The sequence below is a fragment of the Panthera onca genome, chromosome B1 (assembly GCF_046562875.1).
Source record: "Panthera onca isolate mPanOnc1 chromosome B1, mPanOnc1 haplotype 2, whole genome shotgun sequence".
In the NCBI taxonomy this organism is placed as follows: domain Eukaryota; kingdom Metazoa; phylum Chordata; class Mammalia; order Carnivora; family Felidae; genus Panthera; species Panthera onca.
In genome coordinates, this window is record NC_138342.1 from 133,216,659 (window position 1) to 133,237,651 (window position 20,993).

A 20,993-nucleotide genomic window follows, 5' to 3' on the forward strand; every position below is an offset into this window, starting at 1 on the left:
TATCACCGACATTGTCTCAAATTGTGGGCACTTTATTACTGTTTTTACATGGTCTATAAAGTACCCTAGTGTGGATGACTCCCAGTGTCCTACAAATGCTATGCTACAGGTAAGCAGTAAATTAACAATGTCCGTTTAAGTTCCAATACAGTACAACAAACGACCCAACTGCTGGTAACTTTCAGATGAGATTCAGGCCAGAAGCCCAGGGAACACGAGACAGAAATGAGGTTTGAGCATGTACCCTGCCTTTGTCATATAATGAATTTCGTCTCCCAGAGACACCCAAGTTCAGCTTTTGGCTTAGCACTCGTAAGAATATAGAAATATGAGACTGGGAGAATAAATAACTTGTTTTTTACAAGCTCATTATATTATATATCCTAAAATGTAATGCCAAATGTTTTATTGGAATAGAGTAATTAAATGTCTTTTAAAAAAATAGCCTCCATTGCTTTATTTAATGTTTGTTATTTTGGATATAAAAGCAGAACTTAGCTAGTCAAATGACCTGGTTTGGCAGAATATTCACTTTTTTTAGCAAACAAACTGGCCCCCAACACAGACCCACACTAAAGTTTACAGAGTTCAGCTTCTGTACCAGTTGAAACTAGAGCCTACCTAAGAGCACAGAGAGAAAACTGATTGGCTGATGCAGGGCGAGGAGGATATATAAAAGGCCTCTGTGGAACATCTGGGAAGGTCAGTGATATCACCTGTTCAGAATCAAACCTTGGAGCTTCTCAGACGGTACATTTTCACCATGAGTGGGTGCCCATTTTTAGGAAACAACTTTGGGTGAGTATTTACCTCTATTTTAAGTATGGTTAGGCACTTAGAAATGCCAAGTAAGAACGCTTCAATTTCTGAATTTCAAATGCATTGAAAATTGTCGCCCATATTCTCTTGTTAGAAAATCAACTTTAAAAACAGTAGGAGAATTTTGACTACTCATATTGTTAGTTATTACGCTGTCTCAAGATCTCCTGTTTTCTCCTCACTTATTTAATCTGTAGATGTGCTTTTAAAAAATTGTCCATAGAAGGCAGTGAAGACGACAAATCACAAACCGGTGTGAATAGAGCCAGCAAAGGAGGACTTATCTACGGAAGCTACCTGCATGTAAGTGGGAGAGCCCTTACAGTGTTCAGCCTCCATTGTTGGGTGCTAAATTCCACAAAGTGACATTTTCATGTTTTGGGATTTTTTGTGTTTTTTTTCTCTCAGTCACCAAAAAGTTTTCTGGACCTAATGATATCCCTTTTCATGGAATGTACGCCTTTTCAGCTTTTTAAAGAGTAATTCAAGAGACTCATATGTGAAAATTCACCTCTCTGGCAGAGATACAATAGAAGCAGAGGACATTATCTTGAGCAGAAGAGTGTAAATGATAAGATAAAGTGTAGATAACTGGCAGGCATTTCACAACTTGTGTAAATAAGACATAGTCACTAAATCCCAGCCTAGGTAATTGCGAATGTATCCAGAAAAATTTATTTATTAAATCCTTTATCATAAAGTAGAAATGTTGAAGGTACATGTTTTCTTGAAATCGTTAGTAAATGAAAGAGGGATATTACAAATGAGGTCTTTGGCAATAAGTCTGGGGTCAATTTACAGCGTGTTTGTCTTATATATATATATATATTTTTTTAATAGACTTTATTGACAGATTGGTTTCCATACAATACCCAGTGCTCATCCCAACAAGTGCCCTCCTCAATGCCCATCACCCACTTTTCCCTCCATATTTTTTAAGAAGTGAAATATTTAGACCCTGTGATGCTTTCATTGATGGGTTGCTGAGGATGAGCTGATAAAGAATGTTAAGATCTTCTTAGAATAGGCTCTTTAGGGAACAAAAGAGTGGAAGACGAACAGTGAGCTCAGCAAGTGACCAAATTTTTATCATACTCATTTCAAGAGGCAGAGGGATATGATTTCTCAGTGAGTGTAATGGTATTTTTTATGATAGAATCCTACCAAATATAGTTTCTTCTGTAGAGAATAAAAATCATAAATTTAACTCATTCTTTATAAGACTCATGCACTGTTGAAAAAATAGATTGCTTCCTGAGAATTTGGGAACTGGGGAATTTTTTTTCAGTATCGTATTCTACTTTTTTTAAAAAAAATTTTTTTAACGTTTATTTATTTTTGAGACAGAGAGAGAGAGAGCATGAACAGAGGAGGGTCAGAGAAAGAGGGAGACACAGAATCTGAAACAGGCTCCAGGCTCTGAGCTGTCAGCACAGAGCCCGACGCGGGGCTTGAACTCCCGGACCGCGAGATCATGACCTGAGCCGAAGTCGGACACTTAACTGACTGAGCCACCCAGGCGCCCCTACTTTTTTTTTTAATGTTTACTTAATTTTGAATGAGAGAGAGTGAAAGAGAAAGAGAGAACGCAAGTGGGGGAGGGGCAGAAGGAAGGGGACAGAGGATTTGAAGGACTCACCCTGACAGTAGTTTCAGTGCAGCAAGCACAATGTGGGGCTTGAACTCATGAACCCACGAGATCATGACCTGAGCCAAAGTTGGATGCTCAACTGACTGAGCCACCCAGGAGCCCCTTGTATTCTACTTATTAAAATTAATAAAAAAAACCAAGTTTTACAATTTCAAAATTAATCCTTCTTTTTTAAAATCTTTTTTAGCCTTATTGAAATATAACTGATGTATAACATTGTGTAAATTTGAATTATATAACATGTTAATTTGACACACATATATTGCAAAATGATTACCATCATAGCACTAGCTAACATCTGCATGGCGTCACATAATTACCATTTCTCTTTGTGGTGAGGACATTTAGGACCTACTCTCTTAGCAACAGTTTATTAACTATAATCCCCATGCTATATATTAGATCCCCATGATTTATCCATCTTATGGAAGTTTATACAAAATTGGTCTTTCTATTTTTTGTTTAAAGTTGGAAAAGGTTTTGAACGCACAAGAACTTCAAAGTGAAATAAAAGGAAATAAAATCCATGATGAACATCTTTTTATCATAACTCATCAAGGTAAGTTGAACAAAAGGTTGGACAGTAACTATTCCACAGGCATTTCCCAACAATAATGAGGAAACCTACAATTCTTTTAACTATAAGATGGCTAAAGACTAAAAAATCACTTCTGTTAGAAATCCTTGAGAATATTTTACTGCCAGGTAAATTCTCATAAGGCATCCTTCTAGGGTTTATAACCGTCTTCTTTATGTTTTTTTTTTTTACTGTTATTTGGATCAGGGAAGACTTTCTCTTTTTCCTAAATCCAAGGAAACTTTCTGTCTCTTGTAATTCACAAAAAAATTGCAAGCTAACAAGTTACTATTTTTCAACTTGGAACTTTAAAAAAACTATTTTCAAGAAATAGATCACGGAAATGTATTGTGACTTTACATAATCGTATATAAATCTGGTACTAAATGTAAATGTTAAATATGCCTAAAATGTATGTTTATTCTCTCCAGACTTCTTACCTCTGGGCAGTGGCTTTTAACATAGGAATCCATGACTTTGGGAGTTTAGAAAGTCCCTGAACTCTTAAAATTGTGTTCAAAATTTCATGAATATGTATCTTAAAGAGGTCCATGACCCCAGAATATTAAAATTTACTCTAAGATTGTTGGTGTCATAATATTGTCGAATGTCTGACCATGACCAACGACTCATGGTAGCCGGTGCCCCATTTCTAACCATGCTTCTTTTTCCTACCAGTTCTTTGTATCTTTTCCTCAAATGGTTGTTTAACTGGCTGGTTAAAATGAGCAAGTCCTCAGAATGAAAAAATAAAGATGGAAAATAAGTGGCTTGATATGTTGTTACTTCTCCTGTTTTCACGTTTACATTTTTATTGGTGACTTAGGCCAAGACAAAATTAGTAGAAGAGGAATTGTGGCAGGGTAGCACAAATTTGGGGACAGAAAATTGTTTAGAATCCCACCTCTACCATTATAAATTGTGTGACTTTGGTCAGGTGTCTTGACCAATGATTCTACTTCTCTGTCTATAAAATGGAGAGAATGACTTTGTCTTCTTGTTCATAGAGTTCTTGTGAAGACGAAATGAGTTAATGTGCCTTGAGCCCTTAGCCCAAGGTATGGCACATAATAAGCATCCAAAAATGGAAGTATCATTATTTGATAGGGAGACTTTCCTTCCATCCTTCAGCTACAACATGTGGTCAGTGGGTCACAGAACAAGCCACACAAAATAAAACTTGAAAAAAAGATACAGAAACCGATTAATAAACATTTGATTTGTTCTTTGTCCAAATATGAAAATTAAATCCCTGAAGGTCACCTTAAATATAATTTAAAATTATAATTTGATTCCTGTAATTAGTACAGAAACGTACCCTTTACCCAAACAATAGCACCGAATAGAATGCACTAGGAATCTCTAGGATTATTTATATTCTATACTCATGTAACAACTACACTGGCTATTTAATTCATTTATTATGAAAATAATTAGCCATGGTTTATCTTATGCCAAACCCTGTCCTAGGTACTGAGGGGAGCAGAGGAGTATAATGAAGTTTTAGACCATTCATGAGCTTGTGCTCCCATAATATTCTAAGCCTCTATAAACCAAAATTTTGTCATATTCATTAGGTTAGTGGCCATTAATGTCTCAGTTTATAGATGGAGCTGAGTATCACTGCTTTTCCACACACCTTCAGCATCTGAACAGGAAGTTAGAATTAAATTGTGTGTTATATATTAAAAGACCTAGACAACATATTTGTTGAGAGAAATCAAAATAATAATAATGAATATGAAGCTTGCAGATAAAGTGACTGGCATATTAAAACATCGAAAAAAGAAGGCTATGATAACATTATGACTGATACGCATTTTTAGCATAAAATAAGTCTGTATTGGCATTTATTATTTTTAAATGACATTTAATTTTATTTTTTTTTTAATTTTTTTTTTTTAACGTTTATTTATTTTTGAGACAGAGAGAGACAGAGCATGAACGGGGAAGGGTCAGAGAGAGGGAGACACAGAATCTGAAACAGGCTCCAGGCTCTGAGCTGTCAGCACAGAGCCCGACGCGGGGCTTGAACTCACGGACCGCGAGATCATGACCTGAGCCGAAGTCGGCCGCTTAACCGACTGAGCCACCCAGGCGCCCCAACATTTTATTTCTTTTTCAATGTGTTAGCCATATCTTTCATGCGATTCTGGTCAAGAAGTGTCCCATAACTTTTCAATTGACAATGATTTTTCTTGTTGCAGCTTATGAACTCTGGTTTAAGCAAATCCTCTGGGAATTAGATTCTGTCCGAGAGATCTTTCAGAACGGCCATGTGAGTTATTATATCACAATATTAGATTTATATATATATATTTTTGGAGAATGTAGAAAACTACTGTTAATTAGAAAAACTGAATACTAACGAGGGAATTATTACTTAGCAGAAACATTTAAAAAACTTTTCTGAGTGGACACGAATGTAGTGATACTTTCCCCATGCCATTGCTGCCTTCCAGCTACACATGGCTCTAAGGGTCCTTTCAAATTTCAGTTTCAGGCCCCTTGTTTAGAACTTGATTTTTTTTCCCCCTTGAAGAAAGTTGTTATGTATGATGGCAGATTGCCAATATAGCTAATATAGATCCTTTAGTTAAAAGGTATCAGGATTGTATTTCTTTTCTTTTCTTTTTTTAATGTTTATATTTGAGAGAGAGAGAGAGACAGAGGGAGAGAGAGAGAGAAAGCATGAGCAAGGGAAGGAGGGCAGAGAGAGAGGGAGACACAGAATCCAAAGTAGGCTCTAGGCTCTCTGAGCTGTCAGCACAGACAGCGATGTGGGGCCTGAACTCACAAACTGTGAGATCATGACCTGAGCCAAAGTCAGACGCTTAACCGACTGAGCCACCCAGGTGCCCCTCAGGATTGTATTTGTAATGAATATTTGCTGTAGGAAGATAGGAACAATGATGAGGAAGTGAAACAGTAAGAAAGGAAGAGGCACGAAGAGAGTAGTAGAAGAAAGAAAAAGAGAAAAGAGAAGAGGAAGAAGGGAATACAGAGGGAAAGCCTGGAGAGGCTCAAGAGTGGGAGGAGAGCAGAGCAGAGCTGAAGGGCACTTCTCCACCTCCCAGCCTGCCTCTTGCTCCCACACACCTTCCCCAAGCAGCACACAGCCTGAGGTCCTTGCCTTTGAGCCCCCGCTCCTAGAGAACTCTGCATAGACAGTACTCTTCTTACACATATGTATACAATTCCCATTTATGTTAATGACAACTTCTGGGCCCTCAGTAAAGAGCAGATTTGTCAAGGTGTTGCTTAACCCTAACACAGAAGTGTCCATGTTTCTTTGACCTGTATTTCTAGAAACAAACTAAGAGAGAAATTTACCTTGAAATCATTGGACATTGGGTTCCAAAATTGACTTCTCACTTGCTTCCGTATAATTTTCTATTTTATTAAAAAAAATTTTTTTTTTAACGTTTATTTATTTTTCAGACAGAGAGACACAGCATGAACGGGGGAGGGGCAGAGAGAGAGGGAAACACAGAATCGGAAGCAGGCTCCAGGCTCTGAGCCATCAGCCCAGAGCCCGACGCGGGGCTCGAACCCGCGGACCGCGAGATCGTGACCTGAGCCGAAGTCGGACGCTTAACCGACTGAGCCACCCAGGCGCCCCTAATTTTCTATTTTAAAGAAAGACTAATGGGAGTGCCTGGGTGGCTCAGTCGGTTGAGCGTCTGACTTCGGCTCAGGTCACAATCTCATGGTTTGTGGGTTCAAGCCCCACGTTGGGCTCTGTGCTGACAGCTCAGAGCCTGGAGTCTGCTTAGGAATCTGTGTCTCCATCTCTCTTTTCATCTCCCCCACTCACAGTCTATCTCTCTCTGTGTCTCAAAAATAAATAAACGTTGAAAAAAAAAAAGACTACCGATTCCAATTTTGCACACAATCTTTGCACACAACTTATAGTTGCTATTCATATTCAATATATATGGATGGCAAATGTTAATTCCAGTGTTCCTCTTTAAAATAGAGAGAAAGTTAATAGGAATGCACTGTGGTTTGTAGTCTATCTTGTATCTTCTAGAAATCAGAACCGATTACTCGATGTTTCATTTCTTAACTCTCAGGTTAGGGATGAAAGGAACATGCTTAAGGTTGTTACTCGAATGCACCGAGTGGCAGTGATCCTTAAGCTACTGGTGCAGCAATTTTCTGTTCTGGAAACGATGACAGCCTTGGACTTCAATGATTTCAGGTGTGTACATGTGGCTTTGTAATAATGCAGCGCGGTTTACCTTTCCATTCCAGTGGGGTAAGAAGAGAACATGTGTGCCATGTGCTGTGTGAGTAAGGAGCCCGTCCTCCTGACCCTGCGTCACTATAAACATGCGGGGATCTTAATCTCAAAGCATTTGAGAAGTTATTAAAAATAATTCATCACTCACTTTTACATATGGGCACAATATTATGATCGCTTAATTTCAATTCATTTTTTGTGCCCTGTTTTTATCTCAAAAGAACGTTACACTTGATCTTAGCCAAAAGGCCAAGAAGCCACTGCAATGAATTTTAGACAACTTATCAAAATAGCTAACGTGGCTGATACAATACATACAACTAAATTAAAAAGAAATTAAAAACTAAAAATAAAAGAGAAGAGTTGATGGGATGCCTGTCAGCAAAACTGTCAGTTTAAGTTATGAATTGAACTATAAATGTTAGCTCTGCATTTCCAGGCAGCCAAAGCCATATTTATACTTTTTAAAAGGCTTTTTTCATGCCAAAATTTGAGAAGAGATTTTCTTTAAGAGTACCAGGTGAATTTAATGATGTAATAGGCTGTCTCCAACATGTGTGACAGTCAGGGGTTTAAAAATCCCTTGTGGTGGATTTAAAAATTTGAAGTCTTACAACCAATTAGATGAAGGAAGCTTAGAAGGATGGAAGAGTTTGGGTGGTTGTGGGGTGGGAGTAAGAACATTTTTTGATTGCCTGTTTTGTGTGAGGCAATATCTCATTTGTTTTACTGGTAGGATCTCGTTGGTATACTTAATACTAGGTAGTGAGATCAATAATAACATCCAAGAATATAAATTTTAAGAGGGATTATATTTATAAAGAATCTTTCAGCGCTATAGAATAAAAATATTGTTCAATGTACACCTGTCTTTACCTTAGGAAACAAATTGGTACACAAACACATAAACATATATGTATCTATACGTGTGTGTGTTTTATATATATATATATAAAACACACACACATATATGCCATTTCCCAAACGATATAAACATGCCATCTTTAAATTGATTAACTGACAGCAACAGTGATGTTTAGGTAGCTCAGTTTTCTTTCTTTGGGAAGATCAAACCCCAGGTCCAACTCTAGGCAGTTATGTGTTCTCGGTGATGTCCAAGAGAGTAAAACTAATGATCTCTCACAACAGAAGAAAGCATTACAGTGATTTATAATGTCAACTCCTGTCATCTTTCTTTTCTCTTCCCTTCCTCCTTTTATTCTCAAAGAGAGTACTTATCTCCAGCCTCAGGCTTCCAGAGTTTGCAATTCCGACTGTTAGAAAACAAGATAGGTGTTCTTCAGAGTTTGAGGGTCCCTTACAACAGAAGACATTATCGTGATAACTTCAGAGGAGAAGATAATGAACTGCTACTTAAATCCGAGCAGGAAAAAACACTACTTCAACTAGTGGAGGTACATGCTCAAATACTGTCTCTAAAGTCTCACTCCCCACATCTTGTTAATTGCGCTTCTGCTACATCGAAGTTTTAAAACTCAAAGGTTTTGTCACATTCATGGTAAATAAGAACAGAAAGACTTTAAAGGAATGCTTCAACTCAAGTAATTGAAATATTTAAACTATTAAGAACTCCCTTGAGAATTTCAGAAATATTTATATAACAACTCTATGTTAATATTTAATCACCTTCTTATCTTATAAAACAATTCCTTTAAACAACCCTGCTAAACAACATTTAACTAGCTGATTTTAACACCGAGTGTAGTTAATTATTCAGTGAGCTTTATTCTCTAAAATATTCCATTATTGAAAAGTTCCACAAGTTGTGTGTTTTTCTCAATTAAACTAAATTACTAAGAGTATAATCTTCAGAATTTGTTCCTTTCATATCTTAATTCCCCATGGGTCTATAAAAGGTCTTGAGGGATTACTGTTTTTTCACAAGTAAATTATTAAATAAAGATTATATGGTCTTGATTTCCTTCACAAGGGTTTTTCCTTTGCAAATTAAAAATTTCTTTTAGTGACTTATACTTTGCACACTGATCCCCTGGGTATTGTAAATGTGGACTTAGGTTAATATAGTATATATAACTCCAAATAACAGCTCATAAAGATACGGAGGGAAAGAGTCACAAAGTTAATTTCAAAACCAAAAATAGGTCAGATGAGAATCCATAGGTGCACAAATTTTGTTTCATTTCTACATTAAAAAGTCTTGTATATGTAAAAAAAAAAAAAAAAAAAAAGGTTTGTGGACTCTTAAAATAACTGAGTGTTTAGTTGATTTCAGATTTCAAAGTTGCCTAGATACCATGCTCCTACATTTAGAAGAGATCATATGATATGCATGTCATAATTCCTTCATATCCTAAGACATAAGGTATTTTGAGAATAAACCAGAAGACTTCATTAAAACAACATTTAGATATGTTCATAGACTTATAGAACAAAATTGGAATTTCTGTAATAACACATTTCTTAATAAATACAGAGTAAATATTATTAATATGATTGCTTTAAAGATTAAGAAATGAAATGTAATAAATTGCTATTCATTAAATGAATAAATTTAAGGGAAAGAGAAATATTTATATACAAAAAAACTTATGACATATTTCCTATTTCAAGTTCATAATTGTTAAGTACAATGTATTTTATATATTTGAAATTTTATAATATATTTACTTAAAAAAAAATAATACTTCAGGCGTGGCTGGAAAGAACACCAGGTTTAGAGCCACATGGATTTAACTTCTGGGGAAAGCTTGAAAACAACATTCTCAAGGGCCTGGAAGAAGAATTCACAAGAATTCAGGTATTTATGATGCCATAAGTAAATATATTTACTACAGATGAAGTATTGAAAATTTTATTTAACAAATCCCTAATTTACTTTTAAACGTTCATTTTTCTTATATTCTTTTTCTTTCACAAATGCATCTACACAAAATATATTACATGGTTAATTTTATTTTATTTATGTACAATAGAAATTAAAGTAATAAGTTCATTCTGGGCAAGATTTTGTGTTTGATAAATATATAAGATTAATAGACCTTTTTTATTTCTATCAAAAATTTCATATCATGACCAATTCTAGACAGAAGTAGGCTCACAAAAGACCGGTCAACCAAAAATATCCTGGGTCCTTCTTAACTGCTGTCAGTTACAAATTTCTTTCACTTGAGAAAGATACTGTTGATTCCTCATTTCCCTCAAGCTACAGCCCCTCTGCCACCGTCCTCTCTTCATTACTAAATTTCTTGAAAGAATTATTTCAATTCTATGTCTGGAGAGGCTGTATCTGGAGAAGCTATATCAGGTAGCGCTTACAGCAGGGACGTTGAAATCTCATTGTATGGGTTCAAGTCCCACCTTCACCTCTTAATAACTGTAACATTGAACTTCTTCTGTTACTTAACCTCCCTTTGCATCACTTTCACTAATGGTAAAACAGAAAATAAGAGTATCTACCTAGTAAAACAGAAAATAAGAGTATCTACTTTGTAGAGTTATTATGAGCATTTATTAGATTAATATTGGTAAGGTATTTAGAACAGTAGTTAGCATAATTATTTCTTTTTCTTTCGTCTAATCCTCAACCCAGACCAGTCTATCTTCTTGTCCCATCATTCACAGATGGCCTCTAGGTATGTAAATTCAATGGCCATTTTTACTTTACTTGATCTCCTAGTGGCATTCAATAATAATGACTACTTATTCTTACTTGAATATTTTTTCCCCCTTGGATTTGGTACATAACATTCAGTCTTCCTTTAATTCTATGGCCCTATTGTCTTGATTTGTTTCCTTTATTGGCTCATTTTTCTTTCTCAGACCTGTGGGTGGTGGGATTTCACAATGCATTGGCTTAGACCCCTGTATTCCCTCTACTCTTTCCCTAGATGAACTCATTTATACCCCCTGTTTCAATAGTTACTACTATGCCAATAACTCCCAAACATTTATCTCCAGCATTGATATCTCCTTTCATTTCAAATTACATATTTGACACCTTACTTTATAATTTCCTCCTAGTCCTCTCAAAAACATAATGATAAAACCAAACTTAAAAACAATTTTCTCTTCCTTCCTCTCTCATGTCAACTTAGTCTTCTACAAGTTGAAGAAGTTGTTCTCTTATAAACCATCTTGTTTGTCCAGTCTGAAATGTACAATTGATCTTTGGTACCTCCCTCTTGCTCAATCACTTCTTCAAGTTATCACCACATCCTACCAATTTTACCTTCTAAATAGCTCTCAGATATCTCCATTGAATGTACCACCACCAATCAAGTGCAAACTGCTATTACTTTTCACCTGGTCTTACAATATTCTCTCAACTATTCTACACTTCTCCCCAGTATGACTCCATCCCAATCTATTCTCCATACTGCAGTTGAAACAATCTTTTCAAAGGGCAGAACTGATCACATTTTGCTTTTGCATGAAACCTATGTCTCCCTATTGTTTTTAAAATGAAGATAAACGTCTTTAACATAGTCTTCAAGGTGTTTTCTGATCTCATGTTGTCCAACCATACTGAATTTCCTTAAGTTGAATTTAGTTCTTTGAATTTACCACCATTTCACAGTCTTTTTATATGTTTTTCTCTGGGCTTGGAATATTCGTCCGCAGGTGACTCCTTCCCATTCTGCAGGTTGTGGCTCAAGGAAAACTCCTTCAGAAAGATCTCCCCTGACCTCCTCATTACTATAATTAATCATGGCCTTATGCTTCTCCTGTATGCTACTATCAATGTTTGCAATGTAATGCCCAGGTGACTATTTGTGTGTCTTATTCCCATCAGATAATATGCGCATGAGATCAGGGAACTCAATTTTTTAAGTGTATTTATTTATTTTGAGAGAGAGAGAGAGAGAGAGAAGAGAGAGAAGGTGAGGGGCAAAGAGAGAGAGGGAGAGAAAGACAATCCCAAGCAGACTCCTCACTGTCAGCACAGAGCCCAATGCAGGGCTCAAATGCACTATTGTAATATCACGACCTGAACTAAAACCAAGAGTCAGACACTTAACCAACTGAGCCACCCAAGCGCCCAAGGAACTCAATTTTTTCTCACCTTATCTCTATCACCTTAGCATGACATTTACTAAATAAATGAATAATTAACTGACAATCATGTGCCTACAAGTTCTTACCACATGAGCCATCATTCAGACAAATGGAAAATAATTGAGTTAACTAATTTTTGTGTCCGCTCAGTTAATTGAGTTGTAAGTAAAGCATTTGTTGGAGGCAGAAGAGTAAGAATTTCCTGAAATGAATCAATAGATATCAAATGAACAAATATCTGAGGGTGAAAAGTATCTAAGAAATTATATTTATAAAATACTGAGTATAGAATATTAATAGAGCTAATAGTTTTTCTGACTGGAAATTCTTAACTTTTCCTTTATTTCCTTTCCTGTGATAAAAAACTGTTGTCTAAAATTAGATCATTACCGACTACTCGTAGTTACTTCCGGTTTTGCCCAATCTGAGTCCATTTCTCATGATATTGATGAAAATCTCTCATGAGGTTAACAAATCACGTAAACTTAAATAAAAGGATAGAACCAGTGAGTGTCAAGAAGACCCATGTCATAATTTGTTGTGATATTAGATGTTAGGATAAGTTTTCCAAGTATACCCTTTCTGCTCCTGGTGAGTCTATTTCTCACAAAAGATATTTTCCAAAATAAGAATCTATGATCTCTCTTGGGAATATTAATGCAATATTTCTCCTAAAGGCTAAGGAAGAATCGGAGGAAAAGGAGGAACAAATGGCTGAATTTCAGAAACAAAAAGAGGTGTTACTCTCCTTATTTGATGAGAAACGTCATGAACATCTCCTCAGTAAAGGTATTTTATTCTAAGGATCCTTTTCCCGGAATGTATGACTGTGAGCTCAAAATATCAAACCTCATGTGGGGGAAATAAAATGAAAATTTTTATTCCACTTACAGAAACAAGAACTGGGTTCATTTTATCTGTTACAACCTTATGAATAAGTTCACATGCTCAGTTCATCTTAAAGACTTTAGTCAGAAGCTTTCGTAATATGCATCAGCCGACGCTGGATACCAAGAGAAATTGCATATGAGTTTGCAATTAGTTCACAGCCTAATAGGGATGGAAATGAAGACAATCGGTGTAATTGTAAACAGTACAGTAGCAGCAGGAGACCAAAAGAATAACTATTGTGAGGGCTGGGGTGGCTTGCCAGAGGAAAGAAGTTTCCCAAGCAGACCAGGGAAAGCACATATTTAGCCCCTCTGGCATAATTAACATTGGGCTATTATTTTCTGAAACCAATTGACCAGTATAATCAATACTTTCATTATATAACTCTTTTATATGTTTAGAATTTTTGTGTTCATTTGTATTTGGACCTTTTATTATAAAGTACTTATAAGCCTTACAAGTTATAAACTTATATAAGTGAAGTGTTTTATATATATATATATATATATATATATATATATATATAGGCAGAATAGAAGTAAATATTAATTTTTATAACATTAGTATAAGGCATACGAGTATATGAAATTAGTATGAAATTCTGCAAACTTCAATGTTGTTAGGCCCAGTTTTCTATAAAACCTCTGTAAAGAATAGCAAAATTTTGTTTTTCTGCCGATAGAGCAAAGCCTTTTATTAGAGCACACATATAAGATTTTGTTTTATGTTTTACTTTACTTTTGACAGAGAGAGAGAGAGAGAGAAAGACAGAGTGGGAACGAGGGAGGGGCAGAGAGAGAGAGAGGGAGGCACAGAATCCGAAGCAGGCTTCAGGCTCTGAGCTGTCAGCGCAGAGCCAGATGTGGGACTGAAACTCACCAGCAGCGAGATCATGACTGAGCTGAAGTCAGATGCTTAACCAACTGAGCCACCCAGGCACCCCTATGAGATTTTATATAATGGTTGTACTCCTTGAAGCTGAGTGATTTTAAGTAATCTAAGTGATTTTAAGTGAATCAGAAAATTACTTTCAAATGAACCTCAGAATGAATCTTATTTAACTTTTTTAAAAGTAAGTCATTTTACGATTTGACTTGAAAAATAGATTTATTTTATCATGGAAGTTAAGTGTTTTCTGTATCAAGTTTTCCTAATATGATATTTAAAGGTTTTGAAAATTTAAAGTGCATATATATTACATATATATTTAAAGTGTATATATGTATAATATGTATAACATATGTATTTAAAGTATGTATATATATATGTTTGCTTTTTAAAATCTAAGGAATAAAAAATTTAAATAAAACTTTACATTTAAAACTTAATTATTTAAGGTGATGACCAAAATTAATATGACTGACCTAAATTTCTCATTAAATTAAAACTTGCTATGTATCTTACAGGTGAAAGAAGACTGTCATACAGAGCACTTCAGGGGGCCTTGATGATATATTTTTACAGGTAAAAGCAAATTAGAAGAGTAGAAGCAGAAATTGAGGAGTGGATACAGATAACACAAAAAGTATAAAGCTTATTTTTTCAGCAGTCAATTCAATATGTAGCTATGCCATTTATTTCTATTTTCTTCACATGTTCTGTATGTTTTTTATTGTAAATGTTGTTAATAAATATTTAGAGCATAAAAAAAAAAAGTATAAAGCTTAGGTGCCTGGGTGGCTCAGTTGGTTAAGCATCTGACTTCGGCTCAGGTCATGATCTTGTGGTTCGTAAGTTCAAGTCTTAAGCCTGCTTCAGATTCTGTGTCTCCCTCTCTCTGTCCCTCTCCCACTCACACTCTGTCTCTTTCCCTCTCTCAAAAATAAATAAACATTAAAGCATAGAGCTTATAAATTGCAATCATAGTTTTAAAAAGTCATTTAGTTTGGGGTAAAACTTAGAAAATAATTGTGAAACTTCACTAGTTTTTTCTTTTAGATAGTATGAGTATAATTTTATCCCTATAGTGGGCAGAAATATACATATATACACACACTAGTTAATTAAACATCTTTGTAATTAAATTCCACAATACATCATATGACGTTAAGTGTCCTAAAAAGCCAAAGTGTAATCTACCTCAGAAACTCGGTCATAAAATGTGTCCCATCATTACACAAGGTTGTGGAGTTATTCCTATCTTATGAAATTAAAAAAACAAGTGGGTAAAGTGAAAACACCTTTATAAATTGTTCTCTTTATCCTGCAATTTCAAGTAAAATTGTCTTCACTGTCTGAAGTGTTTGAGGTTTCCCTTAAATGTCCACCTACTCCCATAACATGTGTATAAAGGCCTCATCTTCATGTGTCATAACTTAAATGTGTCAGAACAATGGAGAACACACTAGCAAACATTAAAAACAGCAACAAAAGTAAAATCTCTGTTTACTGGGCCTCTTACTTGTATTTATTTGATTTTTTTAATCTTCTTAAATTCATTTCTTCAGAAATATCAATAAAATCTTTTGACTCTTTTCCTAAATTCCTACTAAATCTGTGCCATTCAAGTTCACGCCTTGGAAGCAGAAAATGTACTGAGATTTGTTGAATGATTAGAAGAAAGGACAAAACATATATATTAGAGGAAATAAAGGGCAGTTTTTGTTTTTGTGTTTTGATATCTTTGCCCAGAAGAAGTTTTTGAGTGGTATTAGCTGGTGAATCTGAGATAGTGTATATTTACCGTTTAATAAGAATCAATGTTAGCTGTGACTCTGACTGGTTACTTCATGTACATTATATGGAATATTCTAGACTCTTTACACAAATGCTGTAAGATGAGCAGTAGTATCTTCATTTTTGAGATGAAGAAACTAAGACTGAGACAGTAATCCAGAGCTGCTACAGCTCTTAAGAGGCAAAGTTCACATTTGTTTCTGGGGCCAACAGATTAGAAAACTCCTGCCCCTCTGAACACCCTGGATTTGCTTCAATAGACTTATTATTTCTCCTTTAGGGAAGAGCCTAGATTCCAGGTCCCTTTTCAGTTGCTGACTTCTCTCATGGACATAGACGCACTCATGACCAAATGGAGATGTAAGTCTGCCCACACCTCCCAACACTATCACCCAGCCTCGATAATCCTTTTCCCCATCCTGTTTCTTTACTCCTTTTCTCTGTCTGCTCCTGTTCCCACTATCTTTTCTTTCCTCCTTTGTGTGGGAATGAGGTTTGTTTGTTTGTTTTTTTAATCAGCCCGAGTTCGTTCTTTCTTTCTTTCTTTCTTTCTTTCTTTCTTTCTTTTTCAAATCAGCCCAATTACTCTCTTCCAGGGCCATTTACCTGGTACACAGAGCAGGCACAACACCTAGGGCCCAGAGTACCTTTAGGGGCCCATGAAAATGTATTATTTAATAATCAGAAGAAAAAGTTAACTATAGGTTAAAAGAAGTGTCTTAATATATAACCACAACTTATTCAGCTTTAAGCCAACACAATTTTAAAATATAATTTTATACACATGCACATATATACATATGTATATGTTCATATATATAGGCATATGTGCATGTGTGTATATATACGTATATATGTACATATGTACGTATTTATGCACATATATATACATATATGCATATACATATATACATATATATGTACACATACATATATACATATATGTATACATATACATATATGTATACATATACATATATGTATACATACACATATATACATATATATACACATATATACATATATACACACATATACATATATATGTATACATATATATACATATATATATATATACACACACACACATATATATGTGTGTGTATGTGTGTGTGTGCGTGTGTGTGTTTCATGGAAGAAGGGACCCATGCGTGAAGACAAAAGTGGCAAGAGCTCCTGAAAGTCATAATGCGGCCCTAAGCTTCCCTATTGTGTTCGCAGGCTAAACATAATGATGGATGGAGTCATATGCATGTAACCTGAACCAAGTGGGGTGCCAGGCAACCTACAGGTTTCATCTGGCTCTCACACGTAAACCTTCCATATGGCTAAGTGATGATAAGGTGTGAACCTTTTCTCAGAAGCAGTAATCATTACCAGCCCCTTGTTTTTAGACCATTGTGGAACTAAAGGCAGAAAAATATCCATGGAGTTAATTTGTGTGTTTGCCTAGATAACCACGTGTGCATGGTGCACAGAATGCTGGGCAGCAAAGCTGGCACTGGTGGGTCCTCTGGTTATCAGTATCTGCGCTCAACAGTCAGGTAAGATGGGGAAATTCACCTGCTTTTCTTGGTGGAAGTCACTGATTTTTTGTTTCTTCGCATACATGTGCATTACCTAGGAAATGTGATTTATACTTGCTCCCATCTGAACCGCTGACAACACATTCATGCTGGCTAGATTAAGGTATTCCTATTAGAGAGGTCATTGTAAAAATCCTTAGTCCTGGAAGTTCATCCTGAGATGAGATGGGGCAAGGTACCAGTGGCTGCATGACCTGTGAAGATATGAGGGAGTTCATCCACATAGGAATGTTTTCAACTCATTCTGGCCCAAGTTTGGACTAGACTCAAACACTTATCATTCATTCCACTAATGTCCTCGTGCCCAGGTGAATGACACAGTGAAAAAATAGTTTGTTCCCTGGTATGACTATTTTCTAAAAACTATTTCCATCTACTCCAGAGAGTGCCCAGAGAGTATTTACAAGAAAAGGGTCAATATTTATTTAGCACTTAAAACATGCTAGAGAGATTTCTAGGACATCTGTGTTCTTAACTCACTTAATGTTCACAATATTATAGATGGATATAGAGATAGACATATATGAAAACAGGGAAACTTGCAAAGCTCTTTGGGAAAGGAGAATCAGCTCCAGAATAAATAGATATTCACATTTAGTCCCCAAAATTCTTTATATTGTACATGGCTTTCATCCCTATTCATCCCTATCCCAATTTCAGATTGACAAGTTATAAAACATGCATGTTCAATTTTTCATCATTTTTATAAATTTTCACTTTCCCTAGGAATAAACTCTAGACTAAAAGATTTATAAGATTCATAGGTTTGAATTTTCACAGTCCTTACAATACCTTCTCTTTCCCTGGGGATACATTCTCTAAGCATGAAACAGAACATGATTGCCTGTAGGACATGAACCCCCACATCAGTGGGTGGTGGGAATAATTAACACAACTAGCATTTCTAGCGTGTCATGATCTCATTATGTCTTTACAAAAGCCCAGTCAGAGGAAGGGATTGTAGTTTTTATTTTACAGAGTTAGGGACCAAGACGCTGAGGTTTAGACAACTTGTCCAAGATCACACGAGTTGCAAGTGACAGAGCAGAACTTGAACTCTAATTTGACCTCAAAGGCAAATGCTCTTCTGCTATAAAACTGCAACAGTTAGGGGCGCCTGAGTGGCTCAGTCGGTTGAGTGTCCGACTTTAGCTAAGGTCACGATCTCGCGCTCTGTGAGTTCAAGCCCCGGGTCGGGGTCTGGGCTGATGGCTCAGAGCCTGGAGCCTGCTTCCGATTCTGTGTCTCCCTCTCTCTCTGCCCCTCCCCCGTTCATGCTCTGTCTCTCTCTGTCTCAAAAATAAATAAACGTTAAAAAAAACAAAAATTAAAAAAAAAAATTAAAAAAAAATGTCAGTATTAAAAAAAAAAAAGCTGCAACAGTTAAAACGTTTGACACACACAAGAGCTATTATAAATGTTAAAACCACATTTATAGACATTTATTATGAATCTAAGATGGTACTTCAATTTATTAATCCATTCATGTCAGTTACTTGACAGCTATTTGGCAGGTGGAAAATATTTTCTGATGAACAACTAAGAATTTTGTATGTTTTCATTTTTTAAAATTTTGCATACCCTCCTTTAAAAGTCAGACACAAGAACACACCCTTATCTTTATGAAGGTAGCATGACAATCATAAGACTAGGTTTTAATCTGAATCAACTTGGTCAGGATCAACGAAACATGTAATACTGTTTTATGGCATGAACTTTGGATATGGAATGAACATAAGGCCATCTTAATGATTATACTCCTTAATTATATATATGTATATGTTATATATAATACATAAAATGTAATTTATAATATATAAACATAATATTAAATACTAATTATGGCAAAAATCATGAAATTTTTTTGTTGAAAAACTTTAAATATTTCATGTCAATGAATCTACATCTGTATATTTGTGTTTTTCCAGTGACAGGTACAAGGTATTTGTAGATTTATTTAATCTTTCAACATATCTGGTTCCCCGACACTGGATACCGAAGATGAACCCAATTATTCATAAATTCCTTTACACGGCTGAATATTGTGACAGCTCTTACTTCAGCAGTGATGAATCAGATTAAACTCATCTCCAAATCTATGAAGACATCGATTTCTCAGTCTGTGTTTTTTAAAATTTTCTATGAGTTGTCATGATACATCAAGACTCCTAATGTAATATATGTATATATATATAGGTAAGCATTGTGGTGCTCTGATTCAATTCTGTAAATAATTTTATTAACTCATTTTTGTAATAATGAATTAAGAAATTAATTCAGCTGAATTGTAACATTGTACGTAGAAGGTTTTCCTATTAAAACCTCAATGTCCCCTAATAATTACACCTTAAGGTAAACCATTTAACATAATAATCATTATCTCATTTCGTACTTTAATAAGCTTGAAACTTCAGCAATTTCAAATACTTTGTGCAATAAAATGTGTCATTCTACACAAAGAGTTGTACAATCAAAAAGTTTAAGAGATATTTTGCCATATATTGTTTTGGAAACATTGCTCGTATTTATTAGGACTCTCGATGACCAATGACAGAAAACTGAAGCTTGCCCAGAGGGGACTTGGCAATTACTCCACTAGCTCAAAGGATTGAGAGGAGCCTGGGGATGCATCCAGTTCCTGGAGTACCATATTCCTGGAACTTCTGAGGATCCTGTGTGTCTCATCTCTTCTTTTCTGTAGGTGTTGGCTTTATTCTTCCCTGTTGTAGGCCAGCTCCTTCCTCGGGCAAGGTTCCTGCTTCCAGCACCTCTAGACCAGAAAGGCAAAGGTGCTTTCCCCAGTTCCAGTGCTCGTGGTCTGGGAGGTATAGTCAACACAGGATTGAAGTGGACATGAGTGATAGTTCCCTGAACTTTCCAGAAGAAGGGAGGAGAAAATAGACTAAACAGTGATTCAGTTCATTTCTAGTAAGTATTAGACCAAGAGTTTAGATCAGACAGGAGCTTTATTCTTTTTCTATATTGGCCTGGATATTGGCAATACTTAAATTTCTTTTATGAAGGGAGTGCAAAATATTATCAAAGGAATTTAAATGCCTATCAGCCTTGACCTAGGGTGGTTATCTATAAGCAAGCCGCAAATTCTTGATGAAATTGAACTATACTTTGGTCTCAGTTACAAGTTTTTTTCTTATAAGGATCACGTCTAGTTTGTCTCTGGACAATTACATAGAATTGCTTTTACTTACAAGGCCCTAGCATGTTTGTGTGTGTGCGTGTATGTGTGTATGTATGTGTGTGTACATGTGCACATGTACATAGTACCTGATTGTGGCTAAGCTGAAAATTATAGAGACAAGTAAAATGGTGGCTGAAAGCAATGGCTTGGGAGCTTGGGAGCAAATTCCGGCACTGCCATTTATTAGCTATCTGCTCTGGCACAAATTCCAGTTTAAGCCCCAGTTGACTATCCATATGATAGGGATAGAAATACTTACCTCAACTTTTGCTTTTCTCATGCAGTAATGAAAAAAAAATACATTAACAGAC

At 35.7% G+C, this 20,993-nt stretch overlaps 1 protein-coding gene across 1 annotated transcript; it reads left to right on the plus strand.

Annotated features, from left to right (window-relative positions):
• The first annotated feature begins 668 nt into the window (after window positions 1-668).
• Window positions 669-19,582, plus strand: TDO2 (tryptophan 2,3-dioxygenase). The gene is made up of 12 exons (XM_060653912.2): window positions 669-798; window positions 1,017-1,122; window positions 2,939-3,029; window positions 5,255-5,325; window positions 7,124-7,251; window positions 8,522-8,708; window positions 9,965-10,072; window positions 13,008-13,119; window positions 14,628-14,685; window positions 16,178-16,257; window positions 17,351-17,441; window positions 19,412-19,582. Exons 1-12 carry the CDS (start codon window positions 764-766, stop codon window positions 19,563-19,565), a joined length of 1,221 nt encoding a protein of 406 aa, XP_060509895.1. The 5' UTR covers window positions 669-763; the 3' UTR covers window positions 19,566-19,582.
• Window positions 19,583-20,993: the final 1,411 nt, after the last annotated feature.